This window comes from Anneissia japonica, unplaced genomic scaffold (assembly GCF_011630105.1).
Source record: "Anneissia japonica isolate Jap-2015-1 unplaced genomic scaffold, ASM1163010v1 scaffold26_len2425191_cov177, whole genome shotgun sequence".
Taxonomy (NCBI): domain Eukaryota; kingdom Metazoa; phylum Echinodermata; class Crinoidea; order Comatulida; family Comatulidae; genus Anneissia; species Anneissia japonica.
The window spans coordinates 1,926,286-1,946,663 of NW_022685220.1; the positions used below are offsets into that span (position 1 = coordinate 1,926,286).

A 20,378-nucleotide genomic window follows, 5' to 3' on the forward strand; every position below is an offset into this window, starting at 1 on the left:
ATGACGATACAACAATACCTATTATTGTCATAGTAACTGAGAGTACAACGTCCTGCACTCTGATCATTTTTAGGCAATGTCATACACATATACAGTACATTCAATAAAGAACCTACCTATGTCCCCAGTTTTACTCCTGTGTGGACACAAGCAAAATGGACAGCATAGAATTTTAATAAAATTCAGAGTTCACATTATCTATTGGTGATGTCCAAGGTTTTATGTACTTATTCTAACTCAGCTGCAAAAAATTCAACCCATCAGATTCTTTCTTAATGCCTACAGAACACACAAAAGTTATACCTAAACAGTACCATTTTCCTAATACTGTACTGTACTCTGTTTTAAGCTATTATCAGTTTTATATTGGCCCTGTTTACAGCATGTTTGATGGCCTAAGCCCCATTTCTAAAAAATCATTGTATCTAGTTTAATATAGCCCCACAACAAAAGGCTTTATTAGGGATAATTTTCCTTACTATAATGTAACCTTATGTATAAGATTAAAGGTAAGGCTGAGGAACATAGTGAAGCTAACTGCCATGCTTGTACGACCAGTCAATAAATTAAAAACTATTACAGTATTTAACAAAACCTGTTCTAGTAATAAAGATCTATATGCCTGTAGACAAATCTGGAAAACTATAGCAATGGACTTCTGAACTAGCCTCTGTCCCTTGGACATTGTTGCCAAATTCTCATAAAATGCCAGCATATACGTGTGCATATGTGGGACGATGCAGATGTGGGACATACATGTGTTTTTAGTATAAGTACATATTACACTCCTGTTCCCCGACTGGTCAGTAAGCTTGACAATCCGAAAAAGTCCATACAATTAAAACAGAATTGCTCATTTAAAAGAAGTTATAAACTTCCAAAGAGATGCAGGCTGAAAATATTAAATTTTTGCCAATTTACAGACTTTTAATTACAAAATTGCTTACACTGATTATCAGCCAAATTAAAAATTTAGTGATTTATGCAAATGATATAAAAAAAGGTATTAATGCTTAATACTTAAAATATACAACACAAACATTAACATTAACTTAGTTCATGGGTTTTTAAGGTTATTAAGAGCATCTTCAGGAATAAAACTGATATAATACTAGTTTACAAAGCTATTAAAATAATCTTATTATAGACACAAAAAATAAATATATTTGTAGAATATTTATTAACACATTTTCATAACATTTATAGTTTGTCACATGTTAAAAATTCTTCATCTTACAACATACAAAATATTAATGCCTGTTGGGTACCAAGCCACCCATGGGTTGTGGGAGTCCCTTTGAAATCGTCACTGTCTACAACTGGCCATGGATATTATTACCACTTGCACCAAATAAAGGATTTGTTAAGGAAGCTCATTAAACCAGATGGGTCCCCAACTGGCAATCCATGTAATGTAACCGTATAATGTACAGTATATTGAAATATATAGAATTTCATCAACATTCTAAATAATAAAATTCAGGTTACTGCATAGGCATTTTGGTATATGAAAATGAATAAAACACAAGATAATTGGCCTCAAAGTAAGTCTTACATTACACTAGCACAACAGGTTATCTTTTTTTTTTCTATTTTGAGGCATACATTTTTTGAATTGTAAACCTTACAACAGATGGATATGCAAGCAAAAAAGGACACACACACGCACATCCACACATGTATGCATACATACATATACGCACAAAGATCAAAGGCGAAAATACTGATAAAACAATGCTGTAAGAAACAATGGATGTTAGTTAAGATTCAACTCTGAGTGAAAAGGTCAAATTATAACCAACCCAGGTTGTTAGATTAATATAATACACATTTTGTTAAACCATGGAAACACTATAACCTCGGTGGTTTGTTTCATCATGGCAATAAAAGCATACTAACAAAATACAGTATGTGAAAAACAATGTTTTAGGACAGAATAGTTGAACATAATAAAAGATAAAAACACTCAGTAAAATAGTGCCAAAAATCTGTATATTATTAAGTTATCACCATAACATATTTTAAAAACAAGTTAAAATACAGGTTTGTATCTACCATCTGGTTAGTGCCTTTAAAAAATGTACTTTTAACCTTTTGTACAATACACTTTATTGTCTTAAAATTACTTGCCTGTTTATATTTTTCTCTTTTTGGCAGATACTTTGTCATTGGTAGAACATCTTGTGTATTCCACAGATTTAAGAACAATAAAACAGTGGCAGCTTAATTAATGAAAAGGTCTCCCCAATATGAAGGTCAGAGGGTAGGGACTAGGTTAGAAGCAGCCACCTGGTCTATCTGGCAAAGGCATGATGGTGGTGCAGTGAAAAAGTGATGGGCCTCTAGCTAGGGAAATGTGATATGAGATAATAGCTACAGTACCTAATTCAGTGTAATTCTTTCTATTGGGCATTAGCCTTCTAATTGTTCCACTTAGATAGACCTGCCTTCTGAGGACACAGATGGCGAATTTGTTAAAAAAAAACATTGATTACAGAAACCAAATGGCCTTACAACATAGAAAGTTGATGTGAGTGACTTAATTGTTTAAATTGGATGTGTGGGAAGAAACTAACAAATATGTTCTTTAAATTACATAAATTACTTTTTACTAGATTTACCGTATATTCTTGCGCATAAGGCAATCCGCATATAAGAGGACTCTTGAGCTTGAGAAGATTTTTGGACAATTTTTGCATGTTGGGTATTAAGATGACCCCCGTTTCATCGTTGGATTTCCTACTTCTCTGCTCTTTATTGTTTTGATACTGCATCTAGCTGGCTAAAAATGGAGTGAAATGTAGGGCTAATCTGCCAAATAATACAATTTTATGGGTTTTTAAATGTTCATCAAAACTATTATTTCCCTGCATTAAAAATTGCGTTCATTAACATACTACCCAGGGGTAGATTTGGGGGGGGGGGGCGCTGGCCTGGCCCCAGTTCTCCTTTTGGGAGGTAAGAAAAAGAAAAAAAATGATAGCCCAGAATACCTCAAATGTTATGTTCGTGTGTGTAGAACACAAACAATTTTGCGGGGCAGTGTTGTCTCGATCGGCCCAACTTTCGCCCCCCCCCCCCCCCCCCCCCCCTCCTCTCCCACCTTTTGGACATTCCTGGATCCGCCCCTGCTACCAGCTTCATTTCAGTAGCAAATTTGCTCGTAAAGGACAATCTGCACATAAGACGAACATGAAATATCAAAACTTTGTATGTGTTGCGCAATGTTTTTCGATCGTCATTTGCTTTTTTAAGCCTCGCCTTATAAGCGAGAATATACGGTGTATGCTTATTAGCATTCATTAACAAACTAAACTACTAACTCATGTTTTTCATCAGCTCATACAAATAATATATGTCTGTGTATACATACATATATATATATATATATATATATATACACATACATTTATATGTGCTGGCCAAGGGAATGAATGAACACATCCTACAACACAACATATACAATAACAATGGTAGGGAGTATAAACCCCTTTCCCACATGTTATATTGGACAAAAGAAAGGTCGATGAACTTGTGCTTTGTCTCGTTCTTGAATGTGAAAGTCCTGCTTTCGTACCACACACACAAGCAACCAGGCTGGTGGTGTTCTTTATATGACATTTTGAGACTTCATGCTAGGATATTTTTGCCCGTTTTCGGATGTGTTTTAACCTGCGTTGCAACTAGAATTTCTTTGGAGTATCGGTCCTGAGATGTATCAACAGTCAGATCACCAACTTTGCCATCTTCATATCTAAAAATAAACAAAAGGTTTAAGTTGTAAGTACATTTATGCAGGGGTGGGAAAGAGGGAGTGGGTATTGATGTGTAATATAATGTAATGATGCTAGATGCATTATTATTTTACGGTATTTATTTCCAGAAAAACACATCAAAATACAATTAAAACAGGTCAGCAAAAATGCTGAATTTAATTTTACAAGTAATAAAGGAAAAAAAGAACATCTAAATATTTAAAAAAAAAAAAACAATAAAAAACAGCATCATTATACACATCAAGTAAATCAGTAAAATTCTAATCATTTAACATTCTAATTTAATATGGAACTGGACTACAATGCATTAAAAGAGAAAAAGAAAAGAAAACCATAATATAAAAAGAAGCCTAAAGGCATGTGTGTGTATGTTGGCATGTATGTGGGAGGGTGTCTGGGAGGTGTAGGTGTGTCTTGGAACTGTCTCTTATACACATCTAGATGTGTATAAGAGACAGCACTTAGATAAAAAGAAACGTGTGCAAACATGATCTGGGTTCGTACACACCCAAATATTCCCATTCTTTTTCAGTTCCTTTGATTCAATTACTGAAAATGAGCAAAAACACACTTATGGATCTCAACATCCAAGGATTATTTATATTAATATAATATAACAGAGGAACGATTTTAGTCAAATCTTGAAAAAAAAATTCAATGCAAAACACACCATAAGCAGTGAAAATTTATTTGAAGAAAACTCATCAACATCTGATAATAATTCATTTTTTTTCTAATTTTCAATTGGAAGCAAATATATTTTTGTGCAACAAAGACAGTTTTAAATTATTTATTTTTACTATGTATTTTATGTATTGTATATAGAGAGAATTAAATAAATTCAATTCAATTCAATACCCTCTGTGTTTAAATTTTGGTAATCCAAAGCTTTTGAAGACTGATTATAAGTAAGCAAGATTCTTACCTTCACACAGAGCTATACATGTGAGATTCTTACTCTTCAAAAATCTACAGTCTGATTTCTTGTTTGTCTGCAAATAAATGTTAAAATTGTCAGAGTGATTTTAATTAACAAGTTGATAATTTACCTATCAAAGATTAAAGAAATTTCCTGTGGGTAAGGTCATTCCATTGATCTCAGTGATTTGCACTCAAACTCTGTGACTGAATTGAATTGGATTGGATTGGATTTATTTGGTGTAAACACCAAGGGTAGCCCACGAAGTCTAGAGGAAGACTTATTTCCAGTGGGGTCATTCTGGTGTTGATTGGGCAGTACACTGGGAGACAATCCCCTACTCTTTTTCGAAGAGTGTACTGCGTTCTTTAACGTGCACATGGGCCATAAATGCACACGGGACCAACGGCTTAAACGTCTCATCCGAAAGACGGTGCGCTATTATAACTTGTATTTCAGCCCTCCAGCCGAAATACAAGGAGAGGCAGAGATAAGAATTGAACCGGGGACCTAGAGATCTCCACGGTTCAGCGCACACACAGTGGCTACCACCAGATTAGCCGACTGAGCTAAGCTGCTCTCTCTGGATTTCTTCGGTGTTGACATACAACAAGGATAACTGACGAAATAAGACCCAAGACATATTTCCAGTAGGGTTGTTTTGGTGGTGAATTTGGCAGTACACCGAGAGAGATAGTCCCTGACTGTTTTCCGAAGAGTTACTACGTTCATTAACATGCGGCCATTATGCACACAGGACCAAGGTGCACATTGGAAAACTTACATTTTAACCCTCCCGCTGAGACACAAGGAGAGCAGCGATGGGAATTGAACCGTGGACCAATAGATCTTCAAGGACCAGAACACATATTGCTTCTAGGTTTGTATGACTCCATTTGTTGACTATTTTAGAATTAGGTGGAATGAATTCTATACACACTCTGCATGCTATATCAACTTACCACATGTATTGTCCTATGGGGATCTCTATGAAATCCGTGGCCCATACCAGAGTAGCCAAAGGAAACACTAGAATGAGGGCTGAGGTAAATTCCCTGCCCATATGCTGCACCATGAAGCTGTAATACAAAGAAAAAATATATTAGCATAGACAACATATTTTTGAATAAGAATTTTTGAATTAAAATTACAGTAAATGCTCGAATAAGGGCTGCGGTGCATATACATTTTTTGGAGGCATCAGTGCTGCGATGCATATACATTTTTTGGAGGCATCAGTGCTGCGATTATACGAGAGTGTGGCGCTTTACATTTATAAAGAAATGCCTGTGCCTTCATTGAGTTATTTATTCATGTTAACACCATATACATTGTATTTAAAACCCTGTTTCTCTAAGTGTTTCATTACACACAGGGTAATATAATATGCTTTGACCAAGCGCCACAGCGCTTATTCGAGAGCAGCGCTTAGCGAAAATAATCTTGTTTGGTGCAGCACTTATTCGAGCATTTACGGTACACAATTTTTAAAATTTTTGTCACAGGAGTGTTCTTACAGGAACAGTGGCAATTAGTCTGTGTATCGAGGTAAGTATTCACAAAGTATATATTTTTGTGTAAACAGTAACATTTATACACAATAAAAACTGTCCTGTTTTGCACATGGAGAATGAATGTATTTGAAAAGGGATTAGTCATGGATAAATGTAGAGAGAGCAGCTTAGCTCAGTCGGCTAAACTGCTGGTAGCCACCGTGTGTGAGCTGAACTGTAAAGATATTTAGGTCCCCGGTTCAATTCCCATCGCTGCTCTCCATGTGTTTCAGCTGGAGGGCTGCAAAAAATTTTGATAGGGCACTAGCTGTCTTTAAGATGAGAAGTTAAGCCATTGCTCCCGTGTGCATTATGGCCCATGTGCACATTAAAGAACGCAGTACACTATTCGGAAAAGAGAAGGGGATTGTTTCCCAGTGTACTATCCAATTACCACCAGAAGAACCCCATTGGAAATAAGTCTTCATCAGACCTGTTGTGGACTATAATTAGTATTTACACCAAATAAATCCACCTTCACAGTCAAGAATGAAAGTAATTGATGATGACTGGATATCCTTGAGAATTGATGTTATATATATATATATATATGATGGATATCTTTGAGACAGAATTTAATTACGGATGGATACAATATATATAAGGTTTGATAGTTAATGCAACATGCTATATTTGCAATAAAAACAACATTTGCAAAGCCATCTCACCTGATACTTAGTTCCTGATGCATTGATGAGTCCCTTTCTTAAAATGGAATGCCAATTTTCTATGTGTGATCCACTGAAAAAGAGAACTAAAGTTAATATGAGAATAAAGGAACAGAAGTAAGGTTACAAAACAAAAAAAAAATATTTATAAAAAATGATATATTCCTTAACTGAGTTGAATATCATGATAATGTAACTGAAGCTACGTGGTTGAGATGAAGTCTCCCTCCAATTAAAGACCACCTTTCTTTTAGGATCAGAGTTTTCATGGGCTTTAGGAGCTTTGGTCTCTAATTAGAATAATAAAGATACAAAACATTTGTGAAATTGAGACCACAGGAAATTGATAGTGGTTTTTAATTGCGGGGAGGGTCCTTAATTAGAAGAAGACCTGCACATGTAAACATGGCTATATACACTGCATTACAAGCAATCACAGGATGAACACATCTGGATGTTTTATTTCAACATCAATAGCTGTTGGCTTAAAATAAGACATACTCTCTGTGTTCACATGATAGCTTAAGCCCTGTCATATTTTATTTGACAAACACATGTGACGATCCTAAATATGGTCATGGTGACACCACATCATGACTAAATATGGGCATACAATTTTTTTATCAAAGACAATGTGATAGTGTGCAGAGTTTTAATAGTCCTCTTTTTAAATAATTTTTTTTTTCACTAAAGACAGTATAACTAAGTATGAGGTTGAAAATGTAACCACGATAGCTTACTGAAATGCGAAGACGCTACCAGACTCTTGTTTCGCCTTTGAGAATATCGCCTCCTTCGAAGGTGGGCTCGTCATTAATAGAAATTGATGAGGAGTATGCATAAATTTGATTTGCTAATGACGAAGTAAAAGAGATGGGAAAAAGAATAGTTGACATGACATGGAATGAAAAGATTGGAATCCATTTACAGGTCTATTTGTGGCATCATTTAAATTGTAACTTTAAATATATGGTTAACATGTTCGCTGCCAGTGATGAGTATACTCGTCATACAGGGTACACTGTGGCTGTTCCGCGGCAAAACAACGTAACTTGAAATGTACACTTTTAGAAAAAGATAGCTTTAAAGTTTGCAAGCTTGCAACAAACTGTCGTAACCTTCTGAAATTTTGTAGGACCATATATCTACAGAAAATGTGATTACGTGTAAAATTTTAATTACAACTGTTGATGTATTGCAAAGTTATTAACGATATTCACAGATATGTTGTTTTACTTCGGAAACATTGAGAATTTTGTCAGGCACGGTATTGCGGCAAGTGTGACTGGGGCAATCATATACAATAATACAGATTGTACATACACTGTTGTTAGGATTGTTGATATGAAAACACCATCAACCAGTTGATTTCGCTGCCAAGCTCAAAACAATTTTTGAATATTATTCCGAAGCAAAACAACATATTTCATCGTAGATATGTTGTTGTCCCCTGTAAACTTGCAGTTACGTTGTTTTACCTCGGAAAACCACAACATTTTAAGTTTTGTAAGTGGTGGTATCTCCGAAATGACTCTTTGTTGAGACCTGAAATTTTCACAGGTAATTCAGAAGTACTTAATATATTCCCCAATGATATTATCTTTTGTTCTATTATTATTATTATGTACGCCTTTGATAATGTTTTTTGAATTGGCGCGTTATAAATTTCTGCATATTATTATTATTATTATCTCAAAATCGACAAAAATGTTATGTTGTTTTATCTGATGGCGGCCGACTGGGGGCGCCAAATAAGAGTATATTCGTCAAAACTGGGGTAACATTTTAGTATTTATTACTTCTTTGTTACATTGTAGAGCCACAGACTTAACGGCTGCTAGTTCGGGGAAGATACAGCTTCATGATAACATGCAAATAACATATATATTTGTTCTGTTATATTGCCGACAGTACAAAAGATTGCACGTGTGGGGGCGCCCTCTGAACCTATACCGACCTATGGAAAAGGCCAACAAGAAAAATTTGGCAAAGGCAATAAAACTACTGTCCTATTGCAAGCGCTGACTACTAATCCCTTTATATTTTACTAGGCTCACCATTTTGATATGCGACTTGATAAAATTTTAACAAAAGCATGTACTTTGTTTAGCACATGGGACAAAACCTCAAAAAATGTCTGGCAGTCAACATGTTAACATATTACTATTAGGATTAAGGGGGACAATTTTATGACCAAAAAGATGAGTTCTTTGTATACATAATGAATTTTTTCATTGCAAACAATGAAGTTACTTCTGGTATTGTAGACATTGTTAGTACAATTTTAATAATATTGTTATTATGCTTATGAATGTAATGCTTAAAGATGTATTGTCCCTTGAATGTGACAAAAATAAAAAAATAATAATTTTGAAATTGACATTGGCAGTAACATAAATATTGTTAACTTGAGGTTAGAAATTATTGAATTTAAAAAATGTGTACCCTGATTTTTATACTATATTTTCAAAAATTGCATTTCTGTATACAGAGTCCTGCAATTTCTGTTGCAGCCTTGTTACTGGCATATGTTGTAACTACCAAAAATATATAATTAAAATAAATTTATTCAATGCACTTCATCTGTGACAATTTCATTCGGCTTAATACTGGACAATGATATTAAAAATAATACAACTCTTCCAGTCACTGGAATTGTTTCATGTTTCTGTAAAATTATTATAATTTTTAAATTACACTAATTTCTATGTTTAAGTTGATAATCTTTTTGTTACTTCAAATTGAAAAAATTAATTCAAAAAATGATTTTTGTATTTTGTATGGGACAATATATCTTTAAGAGTGAAAAGTGTAGGAATTTGGAGACTATCATGATGTGTATAGAAAGTCATGGAACATCATCTTTCTTTGTCTTCAAAAAACTTCCTGTATTTCACAGTGGCTTATCTAAGAGTCTTGAAATGGGGGAGGTGAGGGGAGGGGGGTGATATGCAGTGATTTTTATCTACTTGATATTTTGCATCAAACATTTTCAATTGAGCACTGGGGGATGCAAGTTTTTTTTTTTTGTTTTTTTTTAGGGGGGGGGGGAAGGAGTTTGCCGCTCCATGCTCCCTCTAGATATGCCACTGGCCCTTCACAAATTAATTCTTGGATCAGTACTCAATCAGTAATTTGAATCTACCTTTCTTTTGTAATATCTAAATACAGAATCAGCAAATGGATTGATGTTATTCTTACCCTGGATTCTGGCAACTTAACTATATGTGACCTGTTGCTAGACACAATCCTAAAAAGCAGAGGGAAATGCAATAATAAGGATTTATAAAGTAAATAAACAAGATAAGATTAGCTATACATTTTTGAAGGAGGGATTAGTAGGGAATAAGTAATTAACTTTCTAACTTCATGGTCTTCTTAGGTTATCTTACTATATTAAATAAATTATTGAAATAGGAATATAAAGAACATAGATCTGTAATATGAATATATGAATGGGATTTTATTTATTTATTTTTTTTTTTTTGGTGGGGGAGGGGGGCTACAGCACTTAAAGACAAAAACATACCATCAGAGTAGGGGGTGTAAAAAACATACCATTGAAGTAAGGGGTAAGAATTTGGATCCTTAATATCCATTCGTTTCTTCATATCAGCGGGGTCGCCAGTGGCAAGCATTTCACGAATTGATATAAAACTCTCCAGCGCTTTTTCTATCTTCTGAAAACCAGCACAATCTTTTTTCTAAAAAACAAATTTTTAAAATGTAACAATCTTCATAGCAATGTGCAAAATTTTAATTAATATGAATATATGACACTTAACCAAATTGGCTACTTAACTGGTCAAAATAAAAAATAAATGCCTCTTTTGAATTTGGATATTATCAAAGGTAGTGTACTTACAAAAAATACTGCACTGGGAATGACCATTACATAGGAATGAATTTGTTTTAAATTCTGCAGCAGCTCACTATTATTTTCTTTGGTTTCTACAACACTCTCTCTATTAGTATTATTATTACGGCCATTATTACAATAGAACTCCTCCTTTGGGACAGTCCTATTCATGGCACACCCTTATTTAGGAGACACTTTTCAATGAAACGAGGGGAAATTTACCTTTTACCACTATAATGGCCAAGCCCTATTGAGGGGACGGGGACACTTTGTGAGGGTGCCAAATGGTCAAATTAATACATATCAAATCCCTATTAAGGGGACACTACAACAGTCTCAAATTAAGAAAAATCAATTCAACTTTTTATTTTGACAACTTTAGAACAATAAACTTAACATCAAACCAGAATTTTCTGTCCTGAATCCTTAGAGTGAACATTGGTATAGGCCTACTGCATGCGTATAAGTCAATTTTGATCCTTAAACACAAAATTATTATTTTTTTTGTGTGTACTTTCATAGGATACAAATCTATACCAAAACATGCACTCAGAGTTGTTACTCTATTCATGCTACATGCATCCAATAGAAAGCTAAATATATTTTTTAAAATCATTACCATTGAATCATGAAATAATATTGGGATCAAATAAAACTATTGTAGTTTTTGAATTATATTCTGCTGACTTCATATATTATAAATGAATTGTATTTGAATTGCCAAAAAACCCTATAAAGGGGAAAAATTTCATGTTTTTGGTTAGTGCCCCCTGAATAGGGGTACAACTAAACAGGGGAGACCCCTATTAAGGGGACACATTTTTTTTATCCCAAAGTTGTCCCCTTAATAGACGTTCTACTGTATATTATTAATTTTATTAGGTATACCTTTGGAGAAAAAGCAAATTCTTTTGGGTTAAATGGATCCACAACCATTGGGTAGGGATCCAGGATGAGGTTTTTCCTCTTCGATTTAATAGCTGCAGCAACCATGGCGACAAGCAAATCAACAACCTCAGCACCCATTGCAATGTCTTCAGCTGCGTTACGCATCACGCCGAGAGTCTGGAATGCAAATACACACAGTTCCCGCTCACAAACTGCGGGCTGAAAACAAACAGAAAACAAAAGAAAAGAAAATTAATATGAACAGTAATATGGTGGCTTGAAAAAAAACGTACTGTCATCATTGATATTTGACCAATTTCCTTTCAGTTGCTCTACGGACTAAGCTAGAGTATGAGGTCAAAATGGTATATTTTTTTTAATTTTCCCATTAGGACACTTCATTCACACAGTCTTGCAAAAAAAATGCAATAAACACTCCATAGGACCTACCTAATTCAGATTATTTGAATAACAAAGCTGTTATTTTTAAGCAATCAATTATCATGATTTACAGTATGCTCCATACAACAATAACCTCCTACAACATTTTATAAAGCTACAATATTGACTATTTATTATCGTGCAGTGATGTGTATACTGCTTGGTAATCACTATTATTATTATGCTAACTGAAATATCAATGCCACTACATAACAGAAAGTAAATGTAAACGGAATCCATACCTTTAACATGTACCCATTTTGGAAAATATGTGGTTCATCACACACAACACAGTACTCATTAAGTGAAGATATCCTGTTACGTAGATATGTGAAAATTTGGTTAAGAAATCCATGGCAGAGGCTTGGTACTGTTTTAGCAGACTTCCCAGCCTGGAAAAAAAAATCAAACCAGCAGAGTAATAACTAATTTAAGTTTTGAGGATTTAGCAGGTGTGGCTCCAGGTCCCCCGTCGGGAAGAGCTGACCTGCCCACATCAGCGAGAAAAACGCAATTCATCGGAGAGAGAAAAATATAATATGTATTTTTTTACATATTAGTAGACTGTAAAATTGATTAAATAAGCCCTTGAAACTCCTAAATTATCATAGTTTCTGGGGAATACTTCCCCTGGATCACTTCCGAGAGGTTTGAGCGAGCGATGCTCGACCATGCCCACTTACACTCTCTTCGGGGACATAGGGCAAATCCTGGTGCCACCCCTGGGATTTAATGCAGTGGTTTGTCACTGGGACATACAACTCTATTATATTCAAGGGGTGTTCTAGTTAATAAGTAGATAATTTTATTAGTAATGTTCAGACCACCTTCCGTCTGAAGTAAAGCTACGACAAACGTGAACTTTTACGCACATGTTACTTCCAACTAGTGTCTACACGATGTTTACCCAGGACAACTTATTCAAAGCTTAGAAGTAACTATGCAAATTTTCCGGAAGTGATAGTCACCACTTCGCTGTCTCTTCACAGTTACTTTGAACACATCGTGTTTACAAAGGCAAACACATCATAGGAAATGTTATTTTGGCACTCATTTGTAGGTATTTATCTTTTGAAAATAATTGAGGTCAAAATAAAGGTCGCATTTACTTGCGAGCTCTGAAGAAATGCATCTACACGCAGCGCTACTCTGCTACAGCGCAAAATTCTTTATTTTTCTTGTGTACGCGGAAGTAGCACACTTTCTCCTGAGACTGCTCAGGAGTAAATCGTCTGTAGTAAGGTTGAAGTAACTTAAAATACAAAGATCGTCCTCACGGGCACTACTCAGGGTTTAGGACAAGTAAACTGCTACTTCAATGCTTACTTCTGACTCAACTGAACGTGCCTAATAGTTGGTTTATTTAGGTATTTTAAAAGTATTCTGGAAATAAACTAATAAACAAACATCTCACCTCAGTTAATGTTGGTAAAAGATGAAGTTCATCTGGATTGTGTATATCTGTGGAATTATTTTTTGAACTAGATTTTTGCCGGAAAAGTGTCTTTAAACTTTTCTTCCGTGGAATGAATTCTTCTCCCTGAAAGTTCTGGCACCTGAATTGTCAAAAAATGAAAATGACATCTTTTTTTTACAAATTTTATCATTTAATAAAGAAAATAATTCAAAATATTGTACAGAGCATTTAAATCTATGCTATAACATTTTAAAAAGAAATAAACAAAAGTGCTTTTTTTGCATGATTTGTCATAATGGCATCAAACAAGAAAAGCAATTAGCTTCTACATTTTATCACAATGATTATTCCTAAAAAGGAAACACTTGTTGGTGGCCCATTAAAATGGTTATGCAAAAAAAAATGTTAATTTTGTAAACCTGATTGAATAACTAATGTTGATTGCTCAATTAAAATGGGGAAGGGTACAGTGAAAATCAATTATTTAACAGGAGATGTTGGAAAGGCTACATACCTTGCAGGGTTGGATTGTAGAAAAGAAATGGCAGTAGTTACACTGCCCTCACTCATCACCAATGCATTTGTAGCCATAGTGCGACTATAGCCAAGCTCCATGATTTGAGACAAGGATGTATCGTCAACACAAAGGCTACTTTAACAAAGAGGAAAGCAAGCAAAATAAAAAATCTAGCATGCATATTTGGCAATATGGTTGCTTTCCTGTTAGCATTATACAGTAAAGTTAATTTATATCTTAGACGATATGTTTTTATACCCTATTTAAAAAAAATTCAGAGAAAGGCAAAATAAAAAATTTGAAAATAGTTTTTTCAGAGAGCAAAATGTTTAAGAGCGCTACAAATATTATTAATAAAACTTTTTTCTAAAATACATAATTTTCACGGCAGTGCATTTGCTTACAAGCCAAAAATATTGTGATATTCAAAATCATCATTATCAGCAGTTGACAACAAAACTAAAGCCTGGGTTGTTTAAGCAATGAAGGAGTTGAGAGAGTTGCATGACCAGCCCTGTGGAATTTACCATCCTAACATTAAGGTTAAATAAATAAAATACCGTAAAACCTTTAATAGAAGCAGAATGGGCTTAATCTCAATAAGTAGCCCATCGAATTGAAGCCCACCATTTTAGTTGGCAAAGGTAGCCTCGAAAAGACGCCCATGGGCTTTTTTTCAAGATAGCATTGGCTTTTTTTTTTCGAGACAATATAGTACTGTACATGAATTTCAAGGAAACAAAAGAGAAACATGCTTGGTTTAGCAGCAGTTCAGGTGATTTAATCCCGGTTAATACACTTCATGATAGAGATTGATGTTACCTTATTTACTGTTTTATAGTCATAATTCCCAAAATTCACAGTATTCATTTTGAAAAGAGGGCCCTCTCTTTACTTTGCAAAAAAAGCCTCGAAAAGAAGCCCATCCAAAGTTTGCGCAAAAAAAAAAGCCCAGGGCTTGAATTTGAGGTTCTACAGTATGTAATTTTATAGTTTCGGGTATTAAACACAACACACAAAATAGTGTAAGCTGAAAAACATTTTGATTGATTGACAGGTAAGATGAACATATACACATAATTTTCCCAGCACACCATATGGTACTAATACTCTCTTTAGCTACAATATTTAATTTGAGATGAAACATATTTCGTAACTAATGAGTTATGAAAATTGTGATTAGCAATTAGGATTTTTAATGCCAGAACATTCAGTAATTATGTACAACAATTTTGGCTTCATACAGGTTTTGAGGTTCTTAGGTCTTCATTATTTAATTTGTTGTAATGCAGCACTTTAAGTAGTTAGGAAATGTATCATTACTGATCATGGATGAAAAAATCAAGAATTCAATTATCATAGGAAAATAAATGCGGATTCAACATTAATATATTCAACATATATATATCTGGAGAAATCTGTAAAAAATCATCCAAATTTAATTTTTTTACTCATTTAAAATTATCAATTGATCACAAAGGAGAAAAAATGGAAACAATTAAATTTTTGTGGATTTACAGACATTTTGGTAGAAAACTACTCATGTTTTTCACGAGAAGTAAAAAAAAAAGGTTGTTCCCGGTAAGAGAATGTAAGAATGGTATTATTTAGGGATCTGCAAATGGCAAGAACAACCTACAAGCCTCTAATTAAAGACCCCTCCAATTAAAGACCACTTTTCTATGGTCCCATATTGACAAATGTCTATTACCTTTATTATTCTAATTAGAGAACAAAGCTACCAACGACCGAAGAAACCCTGGTCACAAAAGTGGTCATTAATTGGAGGGAAACTTGGATTTTACTTTAATTTAATTATTTGCAAGTGTAATGTAATAATTTGCTTAAAAATACAAAATAATGAAATTTAAATTATTTAATTTTATTGCTATTTTCTTTATTAGCTGGCGAAAAAATGCAAATTAGTACCTGTTCTTAAACTTTTTGTTACCCGAGCAGTCCACAGATTTCGGTGTTGTGGATGCCAATGGTTTCTGTTTGGATTCAACGTATGAGTTGCTATATACTTTCCAATGTTTGGATACAAACCCTTCAGTAATCCTACAAAGAAAATAAATCTTCATTTACTATGTTGTTTAAATAGATAATTATTAATAAATAAAATATTAATAATAAATAATACATAAAAATATAGAAAAAATAATAAAAATAATATTAATAATAAGCAATTTTAGAAATTTTGAGTGCAATGTAGGAAAATAATGATCCGTAGAGCCTTATTGTTTTAAAAAAGACCAATCCAATTAAAAAATGATTGATTTCAGGCCCAATGGACAGTAATTGCTCCTTCAGATTATTATATTCAAAGAGTGACTTCAAAACTTTACAATAATTGCCTTCTACCATAAAATACATTTTATCCAGATTATGTTAAAATATATCTCTATACATAGTGGTGAAGTGATTTCCAATAAAGTAAACTTTTCAAATTTGTCATTTAAATGCAATAGACCTTTCCGGAGTGTCAATCAAACTTAACAACTGACCAATCAGAACAGCGCTAGGAATACACGCACGTCTCACAAACCCACGTGCTGTGCCACAAACGCACGTGTTCGTGTATGTTTTAACACTGTCGCTTTGTGGGACCTTAGCAACAATATCCAAGGGGCGTGGCTTAGCGGAAAGGTCTATTGCCGTACACTTACTTTCGTACTTGAACACATATGCCAACTTGTTTTTCTTTTGTAGGCTGAAAAACTGTCACCTTTGGAATGTCTGCAAATTATCAATAAAGTCATAATTTATATTTTTTAATGTGTTACTTTATCAAAGAATGTGCTGTTTTTGGTTTAATTCTTAATCACTAAAAAATAAGGCCAAATAAATTAATTGCTAGCTTCATGTCCGCACCCTCACCAAATTTTGGAGCCTCATGAAAAATGTTACTACTTGCTACTTTAAAAAAAAAAAAAAGTAATGACAATCTGAAAGAATGCTGTTAAAAAGCCTAAGAAAAGGTAAAAAAAAAATAGCAGAATACATTACACAGATTCATTTCACTTCTTTTTTCAAAAAAAAAAAAAAAAAAAAAAAAATTTATATTTTTCATCCTGTACCAATAGTCAAATTGTAAATACCCTCATTAAAAATAATTTCAAATGCTGGATGGGGAACTAACAATTAATTTTAAAATGAATATGACAGTCAGTTACAGGTATTAAAATTCTTGTGAAGGGATGACCTACACAGAGTTAGACTAAATTAAAGCATTTTCCTATGTAAAAGCACTAAGCACTAAGTTTACAATACTGATACAAATTAATGTTCATGAAACCTCACTGTATGATAAAATCATCCAGTATTTGAACTTAGAAGGGAATCCCTGTCTTAAATAAACAGTAAGGACCTCAGAGGACTAACCAAATAATTGAAACTTTCCAAAGGTTTGAAGTCCCAATGTTTATTTCAGGTTTTAGTAATTTGACATCTTATGGTAGATCTCAAATTAATGTATCTGGCTAATTCAGGCATTTTGAGTCATGGGTATTATATTGAGTTTACATTTATGGAAAGACATTGGTTCAGAAAATCAGCTTTGTGAAATAAAGCTTACTAACAAATTACTTCAGAGAAGTTACATTTTACAGTATCTGGTTTATGTCGAAATTTATGTTTGGCTTGCGGCCAACTGTCACAGTTCAAGGGCCTCTTAATCCCAGTTACAAAAAAACAGAACATGAGATGGTATAAAGTTAAAATAAATAACATTTATTGCTATTTTTGTAAATACCTTTCCCTTAATATGTGTGAGCACTGTACATAGATTACATCATTCTTTTTAGTTTCACTGAAATTTCAGGATATACTGTATAGACATAGCAACTTCTTGACACATTGGTTCAGAAAATCAGCTTTGTGAAATAAAGCTTACTAACAAATTACTTCAGGGAAGTTACATTTTACAGTATTTGGTTTATGTCGAAATTTATGTTTGGCTTGCGGCCAACTGTCACAGTTCAAGGGCCTCTTAATCCCAGTTACAAAAAAACAGAACATGAAATGGTATAAAGTTAAAATAAATAACATTTATTGCTATTTTTGTAAACACCTTTCCCTTAATATGTGTGAGCACTGTACATAGATTACATCATTCTTTTTAGTTTCACTGAAATTTCAGGATATACTGTATAGACATAGCAACTTCTTGACACGATCCATACTTTTGTTTTTACTTTTGTTTTTATTGAATATATTAGTATTTAAACTGAAAGTTACTGCAGCATGCAATGCTATTAATTACATGAACCAGCTGTGAGGTATTTGCACGCCTACTTCCTCATACAGCACAGTAATCAAGCAAATAAGACCTGGACAAAATGTTGAATTAGTGCTTCCTGGTTTGCTAAATTGTTGGTACAGATAATAAAAAATTGAAGTGGAAGTCTCAATGTACTAGTTAAAGTAAACAAGTATAATAATGTAGCAGGTTACTGACTCATGGTATTATTTCAGATTTTAGCCACATTGTTTTAAGGCTGATGATATTGTACACTGGAAGTGGGGGGGGGGGGTGCGATCGAGATAACACTACACTAGGGGTCCAGGAGTGCCCCCGTGAAATTTTGGTGTTCTAGACCTATCAGGGGATTTAGATGATCTTTTTTTTCTTTTTCTTTCTTCTTCTTTCTTTCTTTTCTTTTTTTTTTGCTTTCCAAAAGGTGGGGGGGGGGCAGGGCCAGCCCGGCTCTGTCCCTGGACAGGAGGGAATCTCCAACCTCGGTTGACTATATGCCTGATGACCAAATTATAATACGGGTTAAGCATATAAAGCTCCTTGGTTTTTTCATATCCAATGACCTCTCTTGGTGGAAACAAGTTCATGAAATTGAGTGTTGTTATGGCAAATGCTCAGAGTTGTTCTACATCTATGCTTTTTAAACTCTACCAGTGTCTAGTCCTCCCTCATTTTCAGTTCAGTACTGTTGTGGGGTGTGGTTTCCCTATCGGAATTTTCAGACTCAAATTACTGAGCAGATTCAAATAAGGACATCCTTGAATTGAACAGTCATATGAGCGAAGACTTATTATTATTATTATTATTATTATTATTATTATTATTATATTATGACCACCAATACCATCATCAGAGATTATTTCACTGTTCTGTTGGTGATATTTTACTTTTTTATCAACATTCTATTACAGTACATATAACTTGTGGGAAATTAATCACCATCATGAATCCTCACATTTAGGCATTTCACTTTTGTATTCCTACTTGTTTCAAAACAACTTGTGCCAGAATGAAAAAAACAAAAAATATGAAAAAACTTTTAGTCAACTTCATGCTTTAGGTCTACATTAATTTGTTCATCTTTACATAATTGTAAATTGTATATTGAAAACTTGATCAGCTTGGGCCAACTCTAATAAATATTGTTAATAAATAGATAATAAATGCTATGGAACTGAGCTCAATCATTTATTTAGTCAATAATTATCAATTTCATTATGTGTTACTTTATTCTACTGTCCTTACTTTGCCATAATCAGTAAAAAAGTTACAACATCTAAAAGATTATAACATTGTATAGATTGAAAACAATAATTTATTAGACTAGAGTTTCTTAAATCTAAATATTTCACAATATAAAACAGAATAACATCTGGGGGAAAAATTATATAAATTAATACAGTATTCATACATTCATGGAAGCTCATTTAAATTGCAAATGTTTACTTGTGCGAAAACAATCAGGCCATTTGCGGAAAATTTACCATTCACCATACTGTACCAGGCTTCCAAATATTTAAAGTATTAAAAGGAATTCACATTTTTAATAAATTTCATTTTTCAAAAATGAATTCAGACATTGGGAAGGGGGGGGGGGAGAGTTGTCAACCACTAAGCTGGCCAATTCATTCATCACATTCTCATCTCAAATCCAACAAATAATGTCTGCTTAAGAATGGACTACAATTATCAATCATTAACACCTTTCTGTGTATTCCAAAAAAATATCAAGAACTTTATCTATGAAGATAAAAAAAAAAAAAAAAAAATTCTATCTGTCCCTTATTTGCATTAGGACTATGTAATATACAGTAAATGTGACTACCTGTATGTAATATCCTCTATAATATAGTACAGTAATATACTGCTGTAAAATAATAATATTCTATGTTTAAAAAGTGTGTAAAAATAAGAACAAAATAAGAACATATTGAGCCTGCAATCGGCAAAAAAATAAGAACATTGAGCCTGGGCAAAATTCGACTGGTTCAAGAAAGAAAAAAAAAAACCAATTATTTATTGGGTGTGCAGTATCTATTTATTATTTCTTTTTTATTTAAAGTTTTTTTAATTTTGCTTGTC

The 20,378-nt window shown here is 33.6% G+C and overlaps 1 protein-coding gene across 1 annotated transcript in view; it reads right to left on the reverse strand.

The window, feature by feature from the left end:
• Positions 1-1,161: 1,161 nt before the first annotated feature.
• The window catches only part of LOC117109196 (protein mono-ADP-ribosyltransferase PARP6-like), a 28,233-nt gene continuing 9,016 nt past the window's right edge, over positions 1,162-20,378 (reverse strand). Inside the window, exons 6-19 of the mRNA XM_033251457.1 lie at positions 16,708-16,777; positions 15,968-16,099; positions 14,036-14,173; positions 13,519-13,660; positions 12,347-12,496; positions 11,664-11,882; positions 10,475-10,620; positions 10,118-10,166; positions 7,657-7,769; positions 6,917-6,989; positions 5,658-5,774; positions 4,702-4,768; positions 4,247-4,325; positions 1,162-3,760 (exon numbers count right to left, since the gene is read on the reverse strand). Of these exons, the coding sequence (XP_033107348.1) occupies positions 3,631-3,760; positions 4,247-4,325; positions 4,702-4,768; positions 5,658-5,774; positions 6,917-6,989; positions 7,657-7,769; positions 10,118-10,166; positions 10,475-10,620; positions 11,664-11,882; positions 12,347-12,496; positions 13,519-13,660; positions 14,036-14,173; positions 15,968-16,099; positions 16,708-16,777 (1,625 nt within the window). The 3' untranslated portion in view covers positions 1,162-3,630. The remainder of the gene's footprint in view (positions 3,761-4,246; positions 4,326-4,701; positions 4,769-5,657; positions 5,775-6,916; positions 6,990-7,656; positions 7,770-10,117; positions 10,167-10,474; positions 10,621-11,663; positions 11,883-12,346; positions 12,497-13,518; positions 13,661-14,035; positions 14,174-15,967; positions 16,100-16,707; positions 16,778-20,378) is intronic.